This window comes from Miniopterus schreibersii (genome assembly GCF_964146895.1).
Source record: "Miniopterus schreibersii genome assembly, chromosome: 6".
NCBI lineage: Eukaryota > Metazoa > Chordata > Mammalia > Chiroptera > Miniopteridae > Miniopterus > Miniopterus schreibersii.
Window position 1 is genome coordinate 66,331,723 of NC_138107.1, and position 22,756 is coordinate 66,354,478.

The window sequence follows — 22,756 nt, forward strand, 5'->3', positions numbered from 1 at the left end:
TATATTATTTCATAGGGGCTTAAACCAGTCCCGCTTCGGGGAGCTAATCTGATCCTGAGCAGGGCAATTGGCAACACCTGATCCCATTGTAGGTGAGTTTCTTGACACAGCTACATTTTTCTTTAAGGTATGGTTCATTTTCTCAACTATTCCTGAGACCTATGGTCTCCACGCAGTATGCAATTTACAAGTCATACCGAGGAATTTACTGACCTTCTGTGGAATTTCAGAAACAAAGGCAGGTCCATTATCACTTTGCAGGCTGTTAAGGAGTCCAAATTGAAGAATTATATCCTTCAAAAGGGCTTTGAGTGGTTCTGAGGTTTGTTCTGTTTGGGTGGAGTAGGCCTCTACCCATCCCGAAAATGTGTCAATAAAAACAAATATGTATCTTCAATCTCCAGACTTTGGCATCTGGGTAAAGACTATTTCCCAGTCCTCAAAGTGGGATTGTCCTTGGTACTTCCCCCCTTCCTTCCTTTGATGGGGATCTGTCTTGGGATTATTTTTCTGGCATGTGAGCAATTCCTGGACCTGGGTTGTCTCATGAATATGCTTCAGGACAGGTTCTGTTAACCATTCAAACAGAAGGATAATTTCGTGTTCATTTATTTTCCAGTCATTGTTAATTTCCTTGAACTTCCATTTCTCAGCTCTTTCCTGATCTGAAATTGAATATTCTGGCTGAAACTGGGATAAATCTAATGCGGGTATTAGTGGCAGTAAATAGCCTCCTCTTGCTGCTTCGTTTGCTGTTTTGTCGGCAATCCCATTTCCTTTTGCTGTGTGTGTTTTCTCTTTTTGATTTCCAGGGCAGTGGATTACTGCCGCTTCGGTAGGGCCGAGAATGGCTTATAACAAGTCCAACATTTCTAGTGCATGTTTAATGTCCTTTCTGTTGGCTGTTAACAGCCCCCCTCTCTCCATATAGTACCATGTGCATGCAGGGTTAAGAAAACATATTTAGAGTAAGTGTAAATGTTTATATGTTTCTCTTTAGATAATTCTAGTTCCCTAGGAAGAGCAATTAATTCAGCTTTCTATGCTGAAGTTCCTGGAGCCAGTGCCTTAGCCTCAGTAGTTTTGTCCAGCATGACAACTGCATATCTGGCTCTTCTCTTTCCATGTTCTACATAGCTGCTCGTGTCTACGAATTAAGTCCAATTAGCCCCGTCTAGTGGGTAGTCCTGGAGATCTGACCCCCTAGAATACACCTCATCTATGATCTCAATACAGCCATGAAACAAAGGGGTACTGTCAGGGAGCAGTGGAGCGGGATTGAGAGTACTTACAGTTTTGAGAGAGACATTGAGATTGTCTAGGAGCACCTCCTGGTATCTTCCCATCCTTCCTGCTGTTAGCCAGTGGTTTTCTTGCTGTTCCAATAGACTGAGAACTTGGTGAGGCACAAAAATAGTAATTGGTTGACCAGGAGAGAATTTTTCTGCTTCCTGTAGGAGCTCACAGGTAGCCGCTGCTGATCTTCAGCATGCTGGCCAACCTTGAACAGTATGGTCCATCTTCCCAGACAAGTAAGCAACTGGCTGCGGGTGGCCCCCAAGAGTCTGAGTGAGGACCCCGATTCCAATTCTTTTCCTTTCCTGCACATATAGCTGGAAGGAATTCAACAGATTTGGGAATCCTAGAGTAGATGCTGCTGCCAGTTGGGCCTTCAAGGTCTCAATGGCCCATTCACATTCCTTGTTTCATTCGAGGAGGCTGTCCCCTGGCCCTTTCAGAGCCTTATACAGAGGTTTTGCTATAAGTCCAAAGTTGGGAATCCAAATACAACATACCCAGCCATTCCCCCAAATCCTCTCAGTTGTCTCCTTGTTTTAGGGAACTGTATTTGAATAATTGTTTCCTTGTGGTCCCCTATTAAACTCCTTTTCCCAGGTTCTAGGAGGAATCCCAGAAACTTAACAGCTTGTTTACAAATCTGGGCTTTTGAAGCTGAAGCTTTATAGCTCTAGTCTGTTAAATGATTGAGGGCATCGATAGTATTCTTCAAACAGTCCTCATACGTGGGTCCTGTTATGAATTGTAACAGTGTGCCTCTCTGGAGCTGTAGCTCATCCAGATTCTGGCTTAGCGTTTCTCCAGAAATAGGGAATTCTTAAACCCCTGGGGAGCACTGAGTCTTGACCAGAGTTTCTGGGTCTTGCCATTCAAAGGCAAAAAAGTGATTGAGAGGCTGGGTCAACTGGCACACAGAAGAAAGCATCTTTAATGTCCAGTACTGTGTACCATTCACTGTCTCCAGGTATCCCATTAATCAGAGTGTTGGGTATGTATGTCCTGGGTAGTTTCATTTATGGCCCATAAGTCCTGGACGACCTGTAAGTCCTGAACCCTATTTGAGGTTTCTTCACTGGCAACATAGGGGCGTTGTGTGGGGAGTGGCACAGCCGAGTCGAACCAAATTTAAGAAATTTCTGGATAAGTGGCTGAATCCCCTCAAGTGCCTTCTTCCTCAAGGGATATTGCTTTCTGTGGGGAACCTTTGCTCCTGGTTTCAGTTCAGTCTTAACTGGTAAAGCCCGTTTTGCCCTCCCCGGTTCTCCTTGAGCCCATACGGATGGTGGTTGTACCCGAGCCTCCATTTCAGCTGGCATTGGGTCAGGCTCTGGCTTACCTTGATCTTGTACAAGAAATTACCAGACATACTCCCCCGGGACCTGTAGATGGAGCCGTTGCTCATCCGGGAGAAAGGGGATCTGGGCCTGGAGCTTAGATAGTAGTAGGTCCTGCCCTAGAACACGAATGGGGCCCTCGGGGATGTACAGAAATTTGCAAGTGAGACTTGAATCACCTATAGTACATTCTAACGGGTTCAAAAAGGCTTGCTGTTCTGGCGATCCAGAGATTCCAGTCACCGCCACTGTTTGAGATGAAGGTTTAAGTTAGAGGGACATTCAGGGCAGAATAAGTGGCTCCCATGTCAGTCAGAAAAATCTATTTTTTGTCCCCCCACTGTTAGTTTTTCCTGAGGCTCCTGGAGGAGTTTAGCCACTGACTGCCTGCAGAAGCGGCTGAGCCTCTGGGCCCTCCCTGTCGGTCCTCATCAAGATTAATTTCCTTGTTTAACTTCACAGTGGGCACCTTTTGCCCTTGTGTTTTTGGCCCTTACTCTTGCAGCATGCACACTGATCGGGGCCTAAGGTGCTTCTTCTTTCTTTCCCTGTTCTTTTGGCTCTCCAGGCCTTTGGTTTCCAGTTTGTCCCAAAAAGACAGATGCCATCTGGGTCTTTTTACTTTCCCTGTTACAATAGGCCTTAAAAGCAATGTCAACTAGTTGGGGAGGATTCATTCCAGATGCCCCTTCATCTTTCTGTAGCTTTTTCCTAATATCTGGACCACTTGGGCAAATAAAAGTCCAGTTCACCATGCGAACATTCTCTGGTGCCAGGGGGTCTATGTCCATATATTTGTGGTAGGCCTGATAGATTCATTCCTGAAAAGCAGAGGGGTCCTTGTCCATTTTTTGTTGGACTGCTTGTACCATATTCAAGCTCTTCTGTTTGGGGACCCCTCTCCTGAGCCCCTTTTATAATACATCTTAGATAGTACTTGAGCCAGGGCAATCCCCTGTCATTAGGATCCCAGCTGGGTTTGACTAATGGAACATGGGCCGGATCTTCCCGATGGAGCTGGTGTGCTCCCTCTCCAGCTTTGTCATTAACTAATTTCATCTTATTCCCAGTTAAAAGGATGTTAAACAGAGCCTGGATATTGGCCCAACTGGGATTATAAGTAGCAAAAATAGAAACAGTCAGGTCCATGACTTTGGTGGGATCATCCCGATAAGAGGGATTAGAATTCTTCCAATTAGGCAAACCCGAGGTAGAGAAGGAGGTGTGGGCCCATCGACTCCTGCTGGTTGTCCAGTTCCAGGGGCTCCTACTGGTTAATGGTAGAGTAGAAGTCGCCCTGCCAGGGAGGTAGCTTTATCCCCTCCAAACTGAGTGCCTTGCCTCATCCTTGAGGGAGACGGGGCAACTTCCATCTGAGAGCCCAGGGTAGGGGGAAGCCCCTTGGTTCTTGGACCACTCAGAGAGGGTGCCTCTTGGGTAGACTGCAAGGCAGCCTCTTCCTGCTCTTGCTCATCCGTGACCCTCTCTTCTTGATTCTTACTTTTTGGTCCTACCAGTACTGTATTTTTGCTCTGAACCATTAACTTAGTCCCTTCCTTGTTTTCATCAGAATCATAATTATGTAGTGACATAAAAGCTTGCACATATGGTAGCCCTCCTCACTTTCCTGGTCTTTGACAAAACCATTCCAGTTGTAATATGGTATGGTAATTCAAAGACCCATTCAACGGCCACCTCTCTCCAGAACCTAAAATATACAGAGGCCAAACAGTATTAGAGTAAAATACCATTTTCCTTTTTGTCATAGGTGGATATGCGGAAGTCGCCCAATCTGACAGGATTAGTCCCAGTGGGCTGTCCTTTGGGACTGAACCACCTGCACCCATTTTCCAAGCAAATTAAACCAGATAAACAATAAAGACAACACAGCAACAGACAACAAAAACACTTCTGTATACAATAATTACAGGTGCGCACAACAGACAGACAAAGGCTCATCCTTTTGTCTCTATGGCTAGACAGGGTGCCCTGTATCCAGGAGCCAATCGGGCTCAAGAAGAAACCGAACAGAGCAGTGTCTCTATGACCCAGAGCTGGGCTGGTTCAGAGACCAGGCAAGGGCCCTTGGGGCTGCTTGCAGCCTGGACCTGATCGGGCTCAACCCAGGTAGGAGGTGACAGATCCTCCCCTGAGAACGCATGATTCCGCTTAAGCGAAAAGGCAGAGGTTGCTGGGGCTGAAGGTGGGGCTCAACAGGAAAATTCCTGGTAGTGCTGCAAGTAAAGAAAAAGCCTCAGTTTCAGCCCCAGAACCCCCTGCCCAGGCAGCCAGCGGGACCACAGGTACTTACCCAGGAAAAAAATCCCGCTCGCTGTCCTGGCAGAGTTGCCAGATTTTGAAACTGGACACGAAAGGGGGTCCAAGGGCTACCTGTCGGTACTGGGCCAATTAGCAGAGACAAGGTTGAATCTTTTATGTGCATTTATTCCAATTGCCGGCAATCGGAGAGAGCAGCAGGTATGATACCTTGAAAAACTGCTCTAACAACTCCCGCCAGCCAGCCAGATATATAGGGGCTGGGAGAAAGGACACTATGTGCAGGTGACCAGCGCAGCAGGGTGGGGGAGCACGGTACGTGTTTATCGCTTCCCAGAATCTTCAAGTATGATGTCACAGCCGCCATCCTGTTCCTGGAATTGGAGAACAGACGGCATTCCTGAGGCAGACTCCCGGAGGGGTCGGCATCTGGGCCCAGTGACCGAGTCAAAGTGTTCCTTCTTTTAATCTTGGAAAGAACGGACATGATTTATAATATCTGTGAAATTACTAGTGCCGCACCCTGTTCCCTCCCTGCCCCCATCAAGTACACCCTAGTCCGAAAAGATTAGCTGATTGTAAAATTAGTGAAGTATTAAATTATACCCGATTTTCTGTTAAACAAGTTTGGTTTTGCTGTTCTTTAACATTTTTTTCTGAAATAACAATGTTTGTCTATATGCATTGACAGTAGTGGTCTGTGTGGAAAAGGGGGGAAATGAATAAAACAGTGTATCCCATTTTCTTATTTTCAAGTGTGAAAACCAGTCCCTAATGAGATGTCCTCAAGCAGTGCTGCTTTTTATCAAAATATATGCCCTAGATCTAAGTGAGGACAGTGAAATGAGGACATTTAGATCAACGTAAAGTGGAAAAATTCAGAAGATTATAAAGCAACATATCTCAGGCCACAAAGAACTAATTTTTGATGTCTCTTTCTCTCCTCCTAGAGGAATAATTTTTGGAAGTGGGCAGTAAGGTTCATCGCAAGCATGTTTTAATATTTATTTTATTTTCAATTACAGTTTACATTCAATATTATTTTGTATTATTTTCAGTGTACAGCATAGTGGTTAAGCAATCATGTACTTTACAAAGTGTTCCCCCCCAATATTTCCAGTACCCACCTGGCACTATACATAGCTATTACAATATTATTGACTATTCAAGCTTCGTTTGATAAGCCAATATATCAGAACAAGATCAGCAATATCCTTTTGGATACAGAGATCAGTTCTGCTCAGACCTTCCTACGCAACGAGGTGATCTCTGACCTGTATATCTAAGTTACTGTGTATTAATTTCACACTCATACAGAAATCTTGATGAGAGAATCCGAGGATAGAAAATAAAATGTGTATAACTGAATGTAATTCCTTTTTATGAGTCTCCAATTTTGCTTGATTTTTGGTTTTGTTTTTAACAAGTAAACATAAAAAGATAACTAAATTAGAGATGGAGAATATATCCGTCTGTGATTTTTTCCCCTAGCTATCCTTTCTTGTAGGCTGTAATCTCATTTATTAGCCAATGAACGAATAAGAATTTTGCTGCTCCGTGTGCAGTGAATAACAACCTAGTTGAAATCCTTTGTTAGAATACGAGACCTTTATCTCAAAAGCTGAATTTGTTATATACCTTACCATGCTTAGTTCTTATGTTATTGTAGGATTATATTAGGAGACATTTTATTATTTCTGTTTGTGTTATATGTTCACACATATCTCAGTTGATCCTAACAAAAGACCCGGTTAGATACCGAGGCCTCATCCAGGGGCCTCTCCAGACTGCTAAACTGATTTGTCCAACATCACAGAGCAAAGCAGCATAAAATCAAACCTTAGCTCCTGTATTATCCTACACTTATTTTTCTCCTCAAATATTTCCTTAACCGTGTCCAACATCAAATGGTATAGATGCTCAGGAGAGCAAAGGAAATAGATGTGTGTAAGAGAAAGCTGACTGTGCCAACATAGAAAGAGGGAAAAGATCCTAATTAATAAATATTTACATATGAGCAGACTGCCACATAGAGTAGAAGGTAAGACTTGTGTTCTTTACATCTGGTAAGGTAAAAACATTCGTAAGGACTAGTAAGTATAGAGTGACATATCAATTAATTAGAGTGATACATCAGTTGGAACAATTTTGTGTTCTTGAATTTCAGTGAGTTATAATAAACTTCATCTCTTATACATCTGTGACTTAGGAGTATAGGATTGAAAACATCAAATATGCTAACTAATATGTGTAAGCTATTAGTAATCATAATGATGACTATATATTGTCAGTATGACGTTTTTTATCTCAGGTAATGCACCTCTTTCTTCGGTACACTGTCATATATATAAAGGAAAAGAATTCTTAGCCCTAAACCTGTGTGCACCCTGCCAAATCTTTATACTCAGCATGGGACCCAATTATAAAGGGTTTGCTTTTACAGATGCACTTGTCCATCAGTTCAAAGGTACCACTGAAAACCAGAAACACTTAAAAAAAAAAAAGTAACATTCCAAGTGTGGCAATATATTTGGGTAATTGTATATCTTAATAAAAAATACTCACCATTTAGTGGCCAATAGAATAATCTAGTTTTTCCTTGGGTCTAGAGCATTTCCCATTAATTTTCTGAGACATTAGTATTAAGGATATTAAACTGAGAAAAGGCCACAATTTAAGAATTTTTAAGTGAACAGGAATGGAAAATATAACAGGAAAATGTAATTAAGAATGATATAAAGGAATTGTTTTCTGTATCAACTAGTTTCTCAAAGCCCAACAGCATGAAATTAATATAAGTTCTCCTAACAAATCATTTCGTCAGTGTTTTTGCTTTTTTTCTTCTCATTCCTAGACTGAAAAAGAAAAAACAAGCCAAACAAAATGCAGAGGCAGCCTCAGCTATAGCTACAAGGACTCATGCTGGAAAAGAAGATGTTAGTACAGTCATTTTAGAACAAGACAAGTGCAACATTTCTGTGGAAGAGGAATATATTACTGATGAGAAAAAAAAGAGAAAAAATAACCAGTTAAAGGAGATCAGACGCACAGAACTAAAGAGATATTATAGTATTGGTGAGTATTGGTGGCGATATTGCAGAATTTTCATTTTAAAAATCTACAGTAATTTTTAAGACTCTGATTTGTAACCGATCATAATAATAGTAACAGTTTATTAAGCAGCTACTATGTGCCAATAGCCCTTGCTTTCTATACGTAATCTTTTGTAAAGGGATGAAAATGAAATAACGTTGGTGTGCCTTATTCCAAACTTTGTGTTTCTGTCATCTAGCACAGTGCCTAGCAGATAGTGTGTGCTAATAATTTGTCAAACAAATGGGCACTTTCCCTGTATGAGAAATGTTTTTTGTAATATGCATACATAGTCATAAAAATGTTGGTAGAAATGCGTGCACCTTTGGCGTTAGCTAGGCAACAGAAAATAGATGGAGACATGGCCAAGCATCTGTCAGTTTAAAAAAAAGACAACTTGGGAAGTTTCGTTAGGGGAATCACAGTGTTCAGCAGCTTCTCAGAATAGCCATTGCATCTGAAACTGCATTAGCAAAAGTGGCATATCTAGCATGATGAAAGTGATGATCCTGATTTACTTGGATCATCCATCTCACACCTAAGGCTCCTGTCACATGCAGGCCAGGAGTATGTTCAAAAGAGAATGCAGCCCGGGTGGGCGTGGCTCAGCGGTTGAGCATCAACCTAGGATCTAGGAGATCGCTGTTCGATTCCCGGTCAGGGCACATGCCCAGGTTGCAGGCTTGATTCCCAGTTGGGGGCGTGTAGGAGGCAGCCGATCAATGACGACTCTCTCATCATTGATGTTTCTATCTCTCTTTCTCCCTCTCCCTTCCTCTCTCTGAAATCAATAAAGATACCTTAAAATAAAGAAAGAAGGGAAGGGAAGGGAAGGGAAGGGAAGGGAAGGGAAGGGAAGGGAAGGGAAGGGAAGGGAAGGGAAGGGAAGGGAGAAAGAAAGAGAGGGAGAGAGAGGGAGAGAGAGGGAGAGAGAGGGAGAGAGAGAGAGAGAGAAAGAGAATACAAAGAAGGGGAACCATGAGTCAAACAAAACCCGTTGTGGCATACAAGTTACAGTATACTCAAGATGCTAGACTAAGAGAGAGGACTGAGGGGTCTCCGAGAGCCTGTTGCAATACAGTACCTGAAACATGGTCTGAGAGCAGAGACTTATTCCAGGGGGCCTCAAAGTTGGGTCATGTTTAATGCCAAAGTTACCAGGAGACAGGTCTTGTCTCCATGTTTTATGTAACTTACTTATGGTGCGCATCAAATGGACTGCCTTTGGGTGGTGATAAGTGAGGCTGTGCTGACATTGCTCCAACAGAGGCAGATGAGGTATCTATAGCAGAAAGCGCATGGGTTCCAGCATTCCAGTGGGCTAATGTGAAATTATACCGTATATTACACAGCTTCATGAATGCTTTTAATCTCAAGCCATTCAGAATTTTATAAAAAACTGTAACTGCGAACCTATTGAAAGACACTTCTGTGTGATCAGTAAACTTCCTCTTAAACTTTAAAGTGTATATATCCCTTATCTCCAAAAAGAGAAAGAAGATCAAGGAAAGTTTCATTTTACATCTTCATTTGCAGACAATATTACACATTGGACATTTGAAAATGTGTGGTTTTTATAGTTGTGCAGTTTATAATACAGGGTGTAGCAAAAGTAGGTTTATAGTTCGTATGGAAAATAATGCAATAATTAAATAATACTGCAAGAATAAACTATTTCACGTACTCACAACTATAAATCTACTTTTGTCCCCCTGTATGAGTTTTGTCCATCCTTACTTCAAATGCTGTTGCTCAAGAGGTATTTTAAAGTGGAGACATTTAGCTCTGTGGGTTTCCCTGAAGGCTGATAGTCCTACCCGATGAGGTTTCTTTTTAGTGGTGATACTACACAATTGTGGATGTTGCATTAGGTTGCTTTTTAATGTGATGCCCTCTGTTGCATGTGTAACACTTTGAGTGTGAAACAATACCCTTCACTCTTAACTCTTTCTTAACTTCACAAAATCAGCTCAGTCATCATTTCTTCCATGAAGCCCTTCCTGCCCCCGTTCAGGTTAAACTTCCCTTCTGTGGATCTATTTACCTGCTTCCCTATTTATGGGCTGTCATGACTCAGACCCTGTATTTTAAACTTTGTGCAGTATCTAAGGCATTATAGGTGTTATTTAAATGTGCATGAGTGGATGAATTAATCTGTAGATGAATGAATACTCTTTTTGATTTGTTTGAATTTTATGGAAATTCTAGATATATGTAGATATATGACAGTACAATAGTTGGGTCAGAAATATCCTGTGATTATATTCAGTAGCAATAAGGAAATAGATGCCATCATAGCTTTTCATCTGCTCTCAGGAATGGCAGTGATAACAGTGGTTGGAGGCTTGGGCATTTCCATAGGAGAGTCCAGTGCTTAGATGAAACTACTAGGTGGGGCTTTGAGTTCCAGGGTTCCTTGTTCTTTTCATATCTGACTCTAGCTCACAAGCCCATCTTGGCAGGTTTGCTTGATCTCACAGGGCTGACCTGCATATTCCCTGGATTCCTGTCCCAGGATGTTGTTCTGTACCACTAGGTGGAGCGTGAGGCTGCAAGTGAATGGTAATCCCAGTTCCACTTCACTGCTTTGGGTGGCTCTAGTCTGAGGAGAAGTCACTAAAATGGGAGGCTCTTGTCTGTCACACTAAGGATTGGGACTTTATCCGTTGGGGGAACTCCATCAACTCTTTGTTTTGAGATGACAAATCTAAAGATAATGGGTGGAAGTGAGCTGACCAGGCTGTGGGAGACTGGGTCAGATGAGATAGGCACCCGGGAGAGAGATTTTGCTCTTAGAAACATTAGTATTTGGTGTGTGAGGGAGAAAAAGAACAGTCAAGAATTTTCAGACGAGAAAACTCAGGAAGGAGGAAAAGAAGATGTATTTGTTAAGAGATGTTTTTGAGGTTCCAAGTGGATTAATCTGGAGGAGCCTAGATTTCAGGGGAAAGGTGTGGAAATTGCTCCTTACAGATATGAAGTCAATCAATAAGTGTGAACAAGTCATCCAGGTAACACACAGAGAGAAGAAACAAGAAGTTCATGGATGACAAATGATAATAAATTTATAGGAAAACAAACTAGAAGGATCTATAGCAATATGTTGATAATTGTTTTCCCTGGGTATAGAAGTTGCAAGAGATTTGGTTTTCTACATTTTTTGTTGCATAGTACACATTTTATAGTTAGTTTTAATATTAATCAAAAAACATAGAGAACTGAATAATATAATGGAATAAGCTTACGGGCTTTGCCGAAAGAACATTAGGTAAATGTAAAGTTCTGTAATCATTATAAAAGAAAATACTTTCTGTAGCTATCTGCTTCCACATCTATAACATTACCTACCTGATCTAAGGAAGCATACTTTGACAAAATAATATTTTTACTTTTTACATTAGGTTTATCTGTGCCTCATATAAGCCTTGGCCAATAAATTCATTGCCATTTCCTGGCACTTTGAAGGATAGAAGAGTTAAGATACTGATAAATGATGTTATGGAAAGATGGTGTCACTAGAATTGCCTTATTGTAACAAAATAGTGCTGATTCTAAAAATTTATCACCAACTGGCTATGAATCAGAGGTTGCCACACACCCCTCCTTGAGTTCAGTTAATTTGCTGGAATGGTTCATACAGCTCAGAGAAACATGTTACTAGGTCACTGGTAAAGGGAACAGCCACATGGAAGAGATGCATAGGGCAAGGTACACAGAGCTTTCGTGCCCTCTCCAAGCTGTCACTCGCCCCACATCTCCAGGTGTTTACCAACCTGGAAGCTCTCTGAACCCCAACCTCTTGGTTTTTATGGAGGCTTCAAACACAGTCATGATTGATTAAATCTTTGGCCATTGGAGATTGAGTCACCCTCTAGCCCCTTTCCTCTCCCTGGAAGTCAGGAGTTGGGACTTGGAAGTTCAGCAGTCTAATCACAGTGGTTCCATCGGCCACCAGCTGCCATCTCTAGGTACTTTCTAAAGGTCACATCATTAACATGACAAAGGACAGCTTTATTTTCAACACTCAGGAAATTCCAAGGGTCTTAGGAGCTGTGAGTCAGAAATTGTGGATAAAAACCAAATATGTATTTATTATGAATCACAAAATCGCAATTTCCTGTCATTTACTTACAGAAAGCCAAAGCTATGTTATTTTGAAAAGTTAATTCCCAAACATATAAGTAGGTCAGGCTGTTACAGGCAGCTCAGAGACCCTAGAAAAGCTGTTAGAGGACAGCCCAGTGAGTCGGAGAGAGAGAGCTATCCCCTCCTCTGTTCTTGTTTTCTCGTACAAATGAAATTAAATGAATGACCTTGATTGTGTTGTGATAAAGCCAATTTATTAAAGCAAGCAAATTTATTAAAGAAGCAAGGTAAGTGAATATATTTCATCCAGCCCAGAGTGCAGGTCGGCTTTCTCGGAGAGTCTGGAGAAAGTGAGAGCTGTGGGGATTTGAGGAGTTATATACCCTTCTGTCTATAGTTTTCAAAATTCCTCTCCTGAATATCTTGGTACAGATTAATTCTCAAGGTCCCATTTTACTTTGTTGCGGCCTTCACAGAATTTATGAGAAGTACCTGGCAATTTTATCTTGCCAAGCCTTGAGACTGCTGGGTTCTCTGTTTAGGGAATAAAAATAATAATAATAAAACTGTCTTTTTTCTTTTTTCCTTTCCCCTACCACCCCTCCTTTCTGCTGTCCTTAGCAGTTCTAGGGTGATTTACACTATGTATTCTTTGCTTACATTGAGATTCCTGCTCTTCTCCCCCTTTCCTTCCCCCTCCTTTTCTGCATTTTTTGATTAGTTAGGAGAGGGATATTAGCCATTTGCTCTCAAGTGTCCTTGGCTGGGAAGATAAAGGGCTTGCAATTTACAAACTGGCTGCAAATTGCCCACACTGTTTGGCCTTGTTTAATCATCATCTCTCAGTTTCCCTATTCTACTTACCCTGGAATTTTTCTAGTTTTTCATTGTCCTATAGCAAAGCCACAGACATATAATAGTATTGCTCTTCTATTTAAAAATATTGATCATTCTGGTGCTTGAGAGCTCTAATCACAGAATACAGGATTAAAATGGACTCATGTGGCAAGAGAATATCAATAATCCACTTAGTATATTTTTTAATCAAGTAGAATATAAAGACTTGAGGGAGTTGGGTATAAAATAAATTGAAATTATTAGGATAGAAGTAATTAGGCATGTGCTTCTTGGGGCCACCAAGGAAGTCAGAGTAATGTTTATGTGAAGTCCTACCATGAAAACCTAGGTGGTAACTGGGACAAGTCTGGTGAGTCCCCCCCACAATGTACAGAAATGTTGCAGAAGGAATGCAGATGATAAGAGAGAAGAAGTCAGATATGGGAGGCTTGAGTGAAGAGTCTACAAATCAAAGGAGTTTTTGGTGAACAAATCAAAGCAGTGGGAATGGGAGAAGCAATCAGTGTAAGAAGCAAGCTGCCATGAGCCGACACCCATACCCGGCTTTACAAATCAAAAGAGCTCACGTTGCATTTAGACTGAATTAAGGGGGGAATTCAGCACTTAGATAAATGGCAACAAATGTTTACAGGTCATGGATAAAGGGTTAAAAAAATATATCTACCTACAAAGGAGCAAAGAAGCCCTTTTGAATGAGCTGTGAGACTGGGAAAGAGAGTAGGGGAAAAAGAGGAGAAGCAGTGTCAGGGCTGAGGGAGAGGGGAAAGATCCTGGTTTGCATGGGTGTCTCCTGCGGGCTGGATGCTTTATTTCATTATTTAATTTACTACTCATCCTGGTGTCCTGCGGGTAGTAGTAGCCTATTTGACACATGAAAAAACCTAGAAGCCCAGTGACTCAGGAACGTGTCACTGCAGATCAGCGTGAGGCAGAGACTCAAGCCCAGCTCTCTGGCACTGAAGTCCCACAGGGACCTCGTACATTATGCTTTCTCAGTATCAACACAGAGAAAAATAAGGCAAAAGTTAAATAAAATTGTAGTGTCTTCTCCACTGCCCCAAGAACATTGGTGTTTCTTCGGAGGAAAAAGATGACCCTACGAGGAGTTTCATTTCCCCTGAGCTGTGATTTAAATGATGATAAGGTTGACGTTTCTCTCCAGGCTTAACTACTTGGCCTGCTCATATATGTTGCTACATTTAAAACTCTCATTGGTTTGATACTAATATAAGTCAGAGTCTTCTAGAACAGCTGAAATAGTCTGTTTCTTCAGATACAGAGTGAGAAGAGTTTCATTTATTTTACAAATGCTGGAGGGCCTGCTCAGTGCTGAGGGCGTTACTAGGCTCTGAGGTAACGCAATCCCAGAGAGACCACTCCCTGCCCTTCTCGAATTCAAGATTTTTCTTCTGTGTGACTCGTTTTAGTCACTGTGTTGCCTCTGATGTGCTTGAAGGAAGGAAAATCTGCTGTGTGTTTCCTTTTGAGTCTAGAGATGATAAAACGTGGAGTTCCTGTTGAGTACAGAGTTAACTCCTCTCCACATCCCCGCCCTCTCCACACTCAGGAGATTAAGGCTCCTCAGGATACACTTTTAAAAAATTTATTGTAACAGTTTGTGATTCTGATGTTCCAGAAGTTATCCTAAAATGCTAAATAATAACATCGAATATTTTAATCTCAGATTCAGGCCAGTAATTTGAAATGTGTTTGTCACCCATAAAGAAAACAATGTTTCTTTAGGCAAATACAAGCCCAATATTTTCTTCAGACATTAATGACTTTATTTTTTACTATTAAATTTTAAATCCATCTGTGTTGCTTTAAGAGTGGTCTAGATTTTTCTCCAAATCTTAACAATGTTTACCCATCATTTAATAATAATCCTTAAGTTTCCTGAGCCCTTAGGTCTCGCACTGCGGAGTGCTTTACTTGAAAAGAATTGTCTTATGTAATCCTTACAGTATTTCTTTGGGAGTCCAGTTGGCATCCCCATTTTACACACTGGGAAACTGTCTTTGAGTAAGTAAATATTCTTGTCCAGTGTCACTCAGTGAGTCAGGGGCAGACCAGGACTCTTCATTTAGTCTGTCTGAAGCCAGAGTCTCCCCTCTAATATGAAGCAACATGACATTTATGGGGAAAGCCAGTCTTTTCGTTCTGGTTTATAAACGCATCTTTATTTTACACTAAATTTCTTCAGTTCTATTTTTAGTTATTTTACCCCAATGTTTTCATTGCTATGCCTCTATCATGTGTTTTAGCACCCACAGAGTGTTCCTACCCTTATTTCTCTTTCAAAAATAATTTCGGAGCCCAGCCTGCGTGGCTCAGTGGTTGAGTGGTGACCTAGGAACCAGGAGGTCACAGTTCGATTCCTTGTCAGGACACATGCCTGGGTTTTGGGCTCAATCCCCAGTAGGGGGGGACTGTAGGAGGCAGCTGACTCTCTCTCATCATTGATGTTTCTATCTCTCTCTCCCTCTCCCTTCCTCTCTCTGAAATCAATAAAAACATTTTTTAAAAAATTTTTGGATACTTTTATGTATTTATGTTTCTAGATAAACCTGGTTACCAATTTGGCATATTTCCCTTCTCCAATTTTTTTTAAATTTGGATTTAAGTTGCATTTAATTTAAGCATTAATTTGAAGAGAAACTGAAATATTTATAAAAAATGAGATATCCTATTTAGGAACATTATATGTACCTCCCTTTATTCAGGCTTCGATTTATGTACTTTAGTAAACCTTTTAAATTTTCTCTCTCTATATATATATCGTGCTATATTTATTCCTAGGTATTTTCTAGTTTGATAACACTATCCTGGGACTTATTCAAGTACATGTCCATCATAAGTATAAAAGATTATTATATCTAGCCATCTTACTGGACAGTGTTATTTCTGGATTTTTTATGATGTTGGTTCTTTAGACAATTCACCTACTAATAATCAAATTTTCATTTCATTATTTAAAACTCCTTTATCTTTTGCTTTGATTAAAAATTCTAGTAAACAAAATTAAGTATAAACCATGATAGTAGGAAGTATTGTATTTATATTGGTTAGTATTTTACTTTTAATATTTGCTTTTGGTTTCTGATATAAGGGCTCATCTCAGTTTAGACAGGTATGCTTTAGGAGAGTTTAGAATAGTACTTAATTTCTAAAGATACCATTGATGAACAAGTGGCCACCTAGAGTACAGAGTTCTGCCCAGGTGTTGCCTTGCCCTGCTGCGAAAGCTGGCCTCCAATGAGTGGCAGGGATTCCCTCTTAATGATTGGGGTTTCCAAACTGTTTCCATTATGTTTATAGTGTTTCTGTTTTCATCTTCCCTACAGAGTTTATTTTTACAACCTTAAATACTTGTGGTTTAGCCTTGCATCACATTATGATTAACCTCTTTGTTGTCATTTGGTGGAGTGGAAGATATTATGCCCAGAAGCCTTAAGAGCTTTGCTGGAATTGCTCTCAGGCACTTGTCTTCCACAGAACTACGGGAATGAAAGGACTGGGGTGGAGCTGGTGCCGTCCCTGTGGGTATCCCTCCCACTGCACACCCTGCAGTCTGTCTTTGTAAAGCTGGGTAGGGGCTTCACTAGGGCCTTCATTCAGGCTGCATTTAGGCAATTAATGAGCTACTGCACCCCTGGAAGTGACATCATGAAGTCTTTCAGCTTTCACTTTTATGGGAAATACTTTTGATATACACCCTTTAGGGTTCCATTACTTTTTCAGAAGCATATTTCTAAGGAATATCAAAGAGTAAAAATTCATCATCATGTTAAGGAAGTTCATGTCTATTCTTGAACTTCTATTCTTGTAATGGGTTTTTAATTTTGTTTTTAAAAATATTATAATGCCTGTTTAATCCCATCAGATGCTTTTTTGGCATGTATCAAAGTGATCAGATATGATACATGCCTTTAAAGAGTTTATAATCATGTGTCATATAACAGTGGTACCTCGGTTTTCTAATGTAATCCTTTCCAGAAGACCGTTCAAGTTCTGAAACGTTCAAAAACTGAGGGATCAACGGCCCCCAGCTGGGCCTCAGGATCTTGCCCTCAGTGGAAGCCGCGTGGCATGTTTGACTTCAGAGGCATGTTCAAAAATCTAAGCATTTACCTCTGGGTTTATGGTGTTCGTAAACCGAAATGTTCATCAACGGAGACGTTTGAAAACCGGGGTACCGCTGTAATGTTGTATCGCTCTGTGTTTCTGGAATAAAACCTTTTGGGTTTATCGTTTATAATTCTTTTAATACCTTAATCTATCCAAATTACTATTAACTTATGTTGATAACATCATCGTTAGTAGTAATAGCATTCGTTAAGCACTTATTCGTTAAGCCTGTGCCAGGCTCTGAGGTAAACACTCTGTCCCTCATGTCATTGAATCTTTTGAACATTATGAGATAGTTGTTCATTTCACAGGTAAGGGAGCGGAGGCACAAGATTTTAAGTAACTTACATCACACAACTGTGAGAATGTGTTAGGGCTGCTAGTTGAACCCAACTCGTTTGACCCCCAAATCAAATTGTAATCAGAATGATGTTTGGTGACATAAAGGAGATGGCACATGACCTGATTTTATGGTTAATGTCACCAAACTGTCATAGCCAGGTGCATCAGTTCCTAGTATAGGGATATGCCTGTCATTGGAAACAGATTCTCCTGTTTATAAATCAGGGTGTCTCCTTCTTAGAAAGACCTAGAGAGTTAGACAGTTTTTGCCTCTTTGACTGTCCCTCATTTGGATGCTGTGGAAACCATCTTCTCTTGAGACAAAGTATTGAGGGCCTTGTGCTCTCAGCCTGGTGTACCCCAATCAGATGGTCTTATGGTAGAGATGGCTAAGGCAAAAAGGGGTTACACACCCACACCAAGTAAATGTAAGGCCAGTGCAGAATTGGTCCTTATATAATTTGAAAACCTGACAATTTTCAAAGTTTGTGCTTGTTCCCATAATTGATAACAGAAAGAAAAGCTACATACTGTCTTTTCTGTCCTTCCTATATCTGTGCAGAGATTATAGAATCAAGATCAAGGACTTCAGTGTCTCTTGTTTTTGTTTTCAAGTACGTAATGAATAATGTCCATTGTCCTGACTTCACACAGTCCCCAGTGGTTGGTGACAGGAGACAGATGCTTGGGTTTGAATGACTTTAGTATTGTTTCATTCTTGCCAGTTTTTCTCAGAACCAGAACATCTAACCAGTGCTGCATTCCTTAACACCCCTGGCCCCCACCCTGATACATGGACCCTCACACCCATGAGCACTGCTTGAATCCTCAAAAATTCCCTCTTTGATCTGAACCGTCCTTGTCTTCCCATGCACTTGTTGTCCCTCTGTGGTAGGCAGCAGAATGCCACCCTCCCCCCCCAAAAGATACACATGTCCTAATTCCTAAAACCTGTTATGTTCCACAGCGAAGGCAAATGGATGTAGATGGAATTGAGGTTGCTAATAAGCTCGCCTTAAGGAAAGCATCTGGATTATCCAGGTGTGCTCAGTGTAAACAGGGGTCCTTCAAAATGAAAGAGGGCTGCAGGAGAGCAAGAACTAGAGAAATGTTTGCGTGACAGGACTTGGCTTGGCGTCGCTGGGTTTGCAAATGAAGGAAGGGACGTTGAGCCAAGGAAAGGAGCCTACGTCTAGGAGTTGGAAAAGGAAACCGATCTTTCCCTAGAGCCTCTAGAAGGAGCTGCCTGTCGACACCGTGATCTTAGCCCATTGACACCCATGTTAGATTTGGAACCTACGGAACTATGAGATAATAAATTTGTGTTTATTTTTCACTTTGAGGCCACTAAATTTGTGCTAAGTCATTACACTAGCAGTGGGAAACTTACACGTCATGCCATTCTCTTCACTCCAGCATCTGTGCCCCTCGCTCACCACTGCGTTAGCTGCAGCTGCCCTGCCTGCACGTCCTACACCCCACAAGTTAGCCATTACAACAGGGAATTTCATTTTTTTATTCTCACCCAAGGATGTTTTTTCCATTGCTTTTCAGAGAGAGTGGAAGGAAGAGAGAGAGACAGAGACAGAGAAACATCAATGTGAGAGACACATCAATCGGTTGCCTCCCGCATGTGCCCCCACCAGGGCCAGGGATCGAGCCTGCAACCGAGTCATGTGCTTTTGACCGGAATCAAACCTGAGACCCTTCAGTCCACGGGCGGACACTCTAACCATGGAGCCAAACCAGCGAGGGCTGCAGCAGGGTATTTGCTTATTCCTTGCATGGTTTGTCACCCTGAGGTTGAGACCCCACCCCTGGGTGAACCCTTATTTTGCTTCTTATTGCTTCTTTCAATATCACACTATTGAAACCTTATTTTTGTCATAGTAACTCTTCCAAATTATACAACCCCTTAAGCACCCCCAATCCTGTCTTCACCCCATTACATTTTAGCGAATGACCTTATCTTTACTGATAGATTTAACATTATCAGTCTTTACATCCCTACACTTTGACCTCAGGAACTCTCTGTGACCTCCCAGTTATCTATTTCCAGGTTTCTATCTCTCATCCTCCGTGCATTTGACAGTGTCAAAACAACCCTCCTTTAACTTTTTCCCTGGCCTCTGTGACATTACACTTAATTTCCTATCCTTTGTAACCTCACCCAAGACTTCACAGATCACCACTGCACAGGATTACTTCACATCCAGCCTTCATGCCCCTCCAGGTCCCCAGCATACACCTGAACATCAAGTTCTTTTAGCTCCAATGCACAGAGAAAGAGAAGTCTTCTTCCAGGAAACTTCTACCTAGGACTCAGATGCAGGAGCCGAGAGCCGTGTGTTCTTGGCCGTCTTCTGGGATTGAAAGGGATGAGGCAGGACTTGTGGTCAGGGCATCAAATCCACCTGGCTTGAGTTTCCCTCATTTCAACCCCCCCTCCATAATTTATGAGAAATGAAACTGCGTTAAAGGGCCTATATTTCATTTCTCTAGGGTATTTGTCAATTTTGTAAGAGTTACTTCCTTGTTGGACTGGGAAAAACTGGCTCTAAAGACTTTTCAGAGGTGTGGCGGGTAGACGGTTCAGTTGCTCAGCTGTGAAGGACTTCCGAGGGGCACCGGGCCAGCTTCCCCCTCTCACAGTAGATACTTCTGCATAATTTGCTTCAGGTTCCCGCAAGCAGGGGGAGGGTCAGGATTTGAGTAGGTATGAAGGGCCTGAGGGGGCCTGAAGCTGGAAGTGGAGGTGTCCATGTCATTGGGGGAGATAGTTCCATCCTGGGGGATGGTCATGGGTCCACTATGTCCATCCTGGGGTTGGTCATGGGTCCACGTGAATTAATCCCATGCGAATTAACTACTTTCATGTTGTTGTGTAACCTTCCAGTTCTCATCCAGTACACCCATATTTTATGTCGGTGATTGGCATGGTGGGGTGTGGGACCTCAGTTGTAGGGGGCTAAGTTAATCACACTTCTCAGTTCATACCATGTTGTCCCTGGTCGAACTGGGCTCCTTATTATTTATTCATTAATTCCCCTTTATTCTCATTCCCAGATCCCGTTTCTCTCTCCATACCACACCATTCTCTTGTGTTCAGTGTGCATAGACTTTCATTTGGATGTGACCTTGAAAAATGTGTGTAGTTGTTGTGTGTGCATCTTCTTCTCTACATCTTACTCTGTTCCTCTTGATGTAAACACGTTCAGTGTATACTTCTGGCTTGTTGTGTCTAATTATTGCCTAGAATTCTAGAGCATATCCACCACATTTCCTTACCCTCCAGCTCCTCATGCCACAGAAGACGCTGGTGTGCGCACCCTCAAGCAGGTCACTGTATGATATACATAAAGTGTATCCCTCCTGGGAGAAGATACATCTGGGAGTTAGAATGCTGAGCCATACAGGCGACATATACTTGATTTGCTGGAATAGCTGTACCAGTTTATATTCCTAGTAGTAGTTCATATCTCTGTGAACACTAGAATTATCCAGCTTTCTGATTTTTTGCCATGCTAATAGGTGTAAAATATCTTAATTTGCATTTTTTCTCATCACATACAAGTTAGAGCATCTTTTCATAGTTAATTCTATTTTATATTTTTTTCACTTAAATTTTTATTCATTGTATATGTTTCTCTGGTTTTCAGTACCTGGGTTGATCATGTTAAGATGTATTTAATCCTACATTTAGGTTAAATCATATGCAGCTGACAGGTTGGCCACGTTTGATCTATAAAAACAGCAAAATCTGTGATCCAACTTAATATATTATTGGACAGATAGATCTTTCCGAGTTTTCATATTATAAATAATGTTGCAGTAACAATATACTGTGACATGTAGCATTTTTCTCCTTTTGAATATTTCTTTAGGATAAATTCCTATGGGAAGGAATGTCAAAGAATGGACATTTTTATGGCTATTGTTACATGTTGACAGATCACTTTCTAGAAGGGTTGTACTTATTTACATTATGCGTCAGTCTGCATTATCATTACTCTTCCTTCATCTTTAGATATTATCATTTAGACTATTACTTTAATAACATTATCTCAGTATTTGTATTATTTTATTGCAGTTAATAATTTATGAAAGTGTTCATGGATGAATAGTATGTAGAAGTGTGGTCTGTTTGCACCCTTAGTCCGTTTTATTTTGTTGTCTTTTTTAATAGGCAGTTTGAAAGTGGGTTCTAGTACACTGTCGATTACCCTGTGCTCAATTGCCAAAATTAAATTATTCATTTACACACATTTTATTCTTCAGATGACAATCAAAACAAAACACATGATAAAAAAGAGAAGAAGATGGTGGTTCAGAAGCCCCACGGGACTGTGGAATACACTGTAAGTATAAATAGGAAGTTGATTTTCTGTTAATATTACTAGATTCACGTAATGTCTTCCGGAACACATGCTGCCCTTAGCTGCGTTCCTCTTATGTACCCAGTAAGCATTGCGGCTTCCTAAGACCTGTTCTGAGTCACTCTCTTCTCTCCATGTTTTCTCCCTGGGCAATCTCATCTACACCTGTGACTTGAATTACCTACAATAAGCCAATGACAGCCAGTTTTAGGTCTCCATCCCAGACATGCTATCTGAGTTCCAGAATTATAGATTCAGTTAACTTCTCAACATATCTACTTAGACCTTCATGCTTAGTCTTTTTTAAAGCAGCAATGGCTCCATCATCCATACCTTTCTACATCCAGAACCTTAGCCTCAGCATTTTCCCATTACTCTCCATGTTCATTCTTACCTTTTATAATCATCCAGCAAGTCTAGGCCAGATCTCTCTTCATTTTATTCCCTCATAGAATCATGTTCCTTTACATAATTTATCTCAGTTTGATATTATTGATTCACTAGTGTGATTATTATTTTAATGTCTATCGTGTGCCTTCATTCATACATCCCTGGGTAGAAGCTAGACCCATTTTTGGCCACCATTGTATTGCAGGTGCTTGCAAGGTGCAGACCTCCGTGTTGTTGAACCAATAGCTGAACAATGCTGTGTGTCTGTTCATCACTGTGCCTCTATGTTCTGTGGCAGATGCTCCTTGCTCTCACTGCACCATGAGCTCCTGGAAGCCAGGAACTGTTTCTGTTTCTCTTAGGCCTGGTATAATGTGGGCCACTGAGTTATAGATGTGTTTTAATTCACATTGAAATAGCATTGTCGAGGAGTGTGCTGACATCTAAGAAGAAATTAAGTGCTGTTGCCATCGCCTGGTTGTGTTTTCATCATGCATGTTTACTTTCCACTGATTAGTTGTATGCATGCCAGGCTCTATCTAAGGCAAGCAGCGGGACCAGATCCCTTCCTGG

General features: G+C 41.3%; 1 protein-coding gene across 3 annotated transcripts in view; it reads left to right on the forward strand.

Moving 5' to 3' along the window:
- Window positions 1-22,756, forward strand: part of NCOA7 (nuclear receptor coactivator 7) — a 125,460-nt gene that overhangs the window by 49,663 nt on the left and 53,041 nt on the right. For all 3 annotated transcript variants that reach the window (XM_081141079.1, XM_081141078.1, XM_081141080.1), the window contains exons 3-4: window positions 7,765-7,985; window positions 21,696-21,775. In XM_081141079.1, the coding sequence (XP_080997205.1) occupies window positions 7,765-7,985; window positions 21,696-21,775 (301 nt within the window). The remainder of the gene's footprint in view (window positions 1-7,764; window positions 7,986-21,695; window positions 21,776-22,756) is intronic.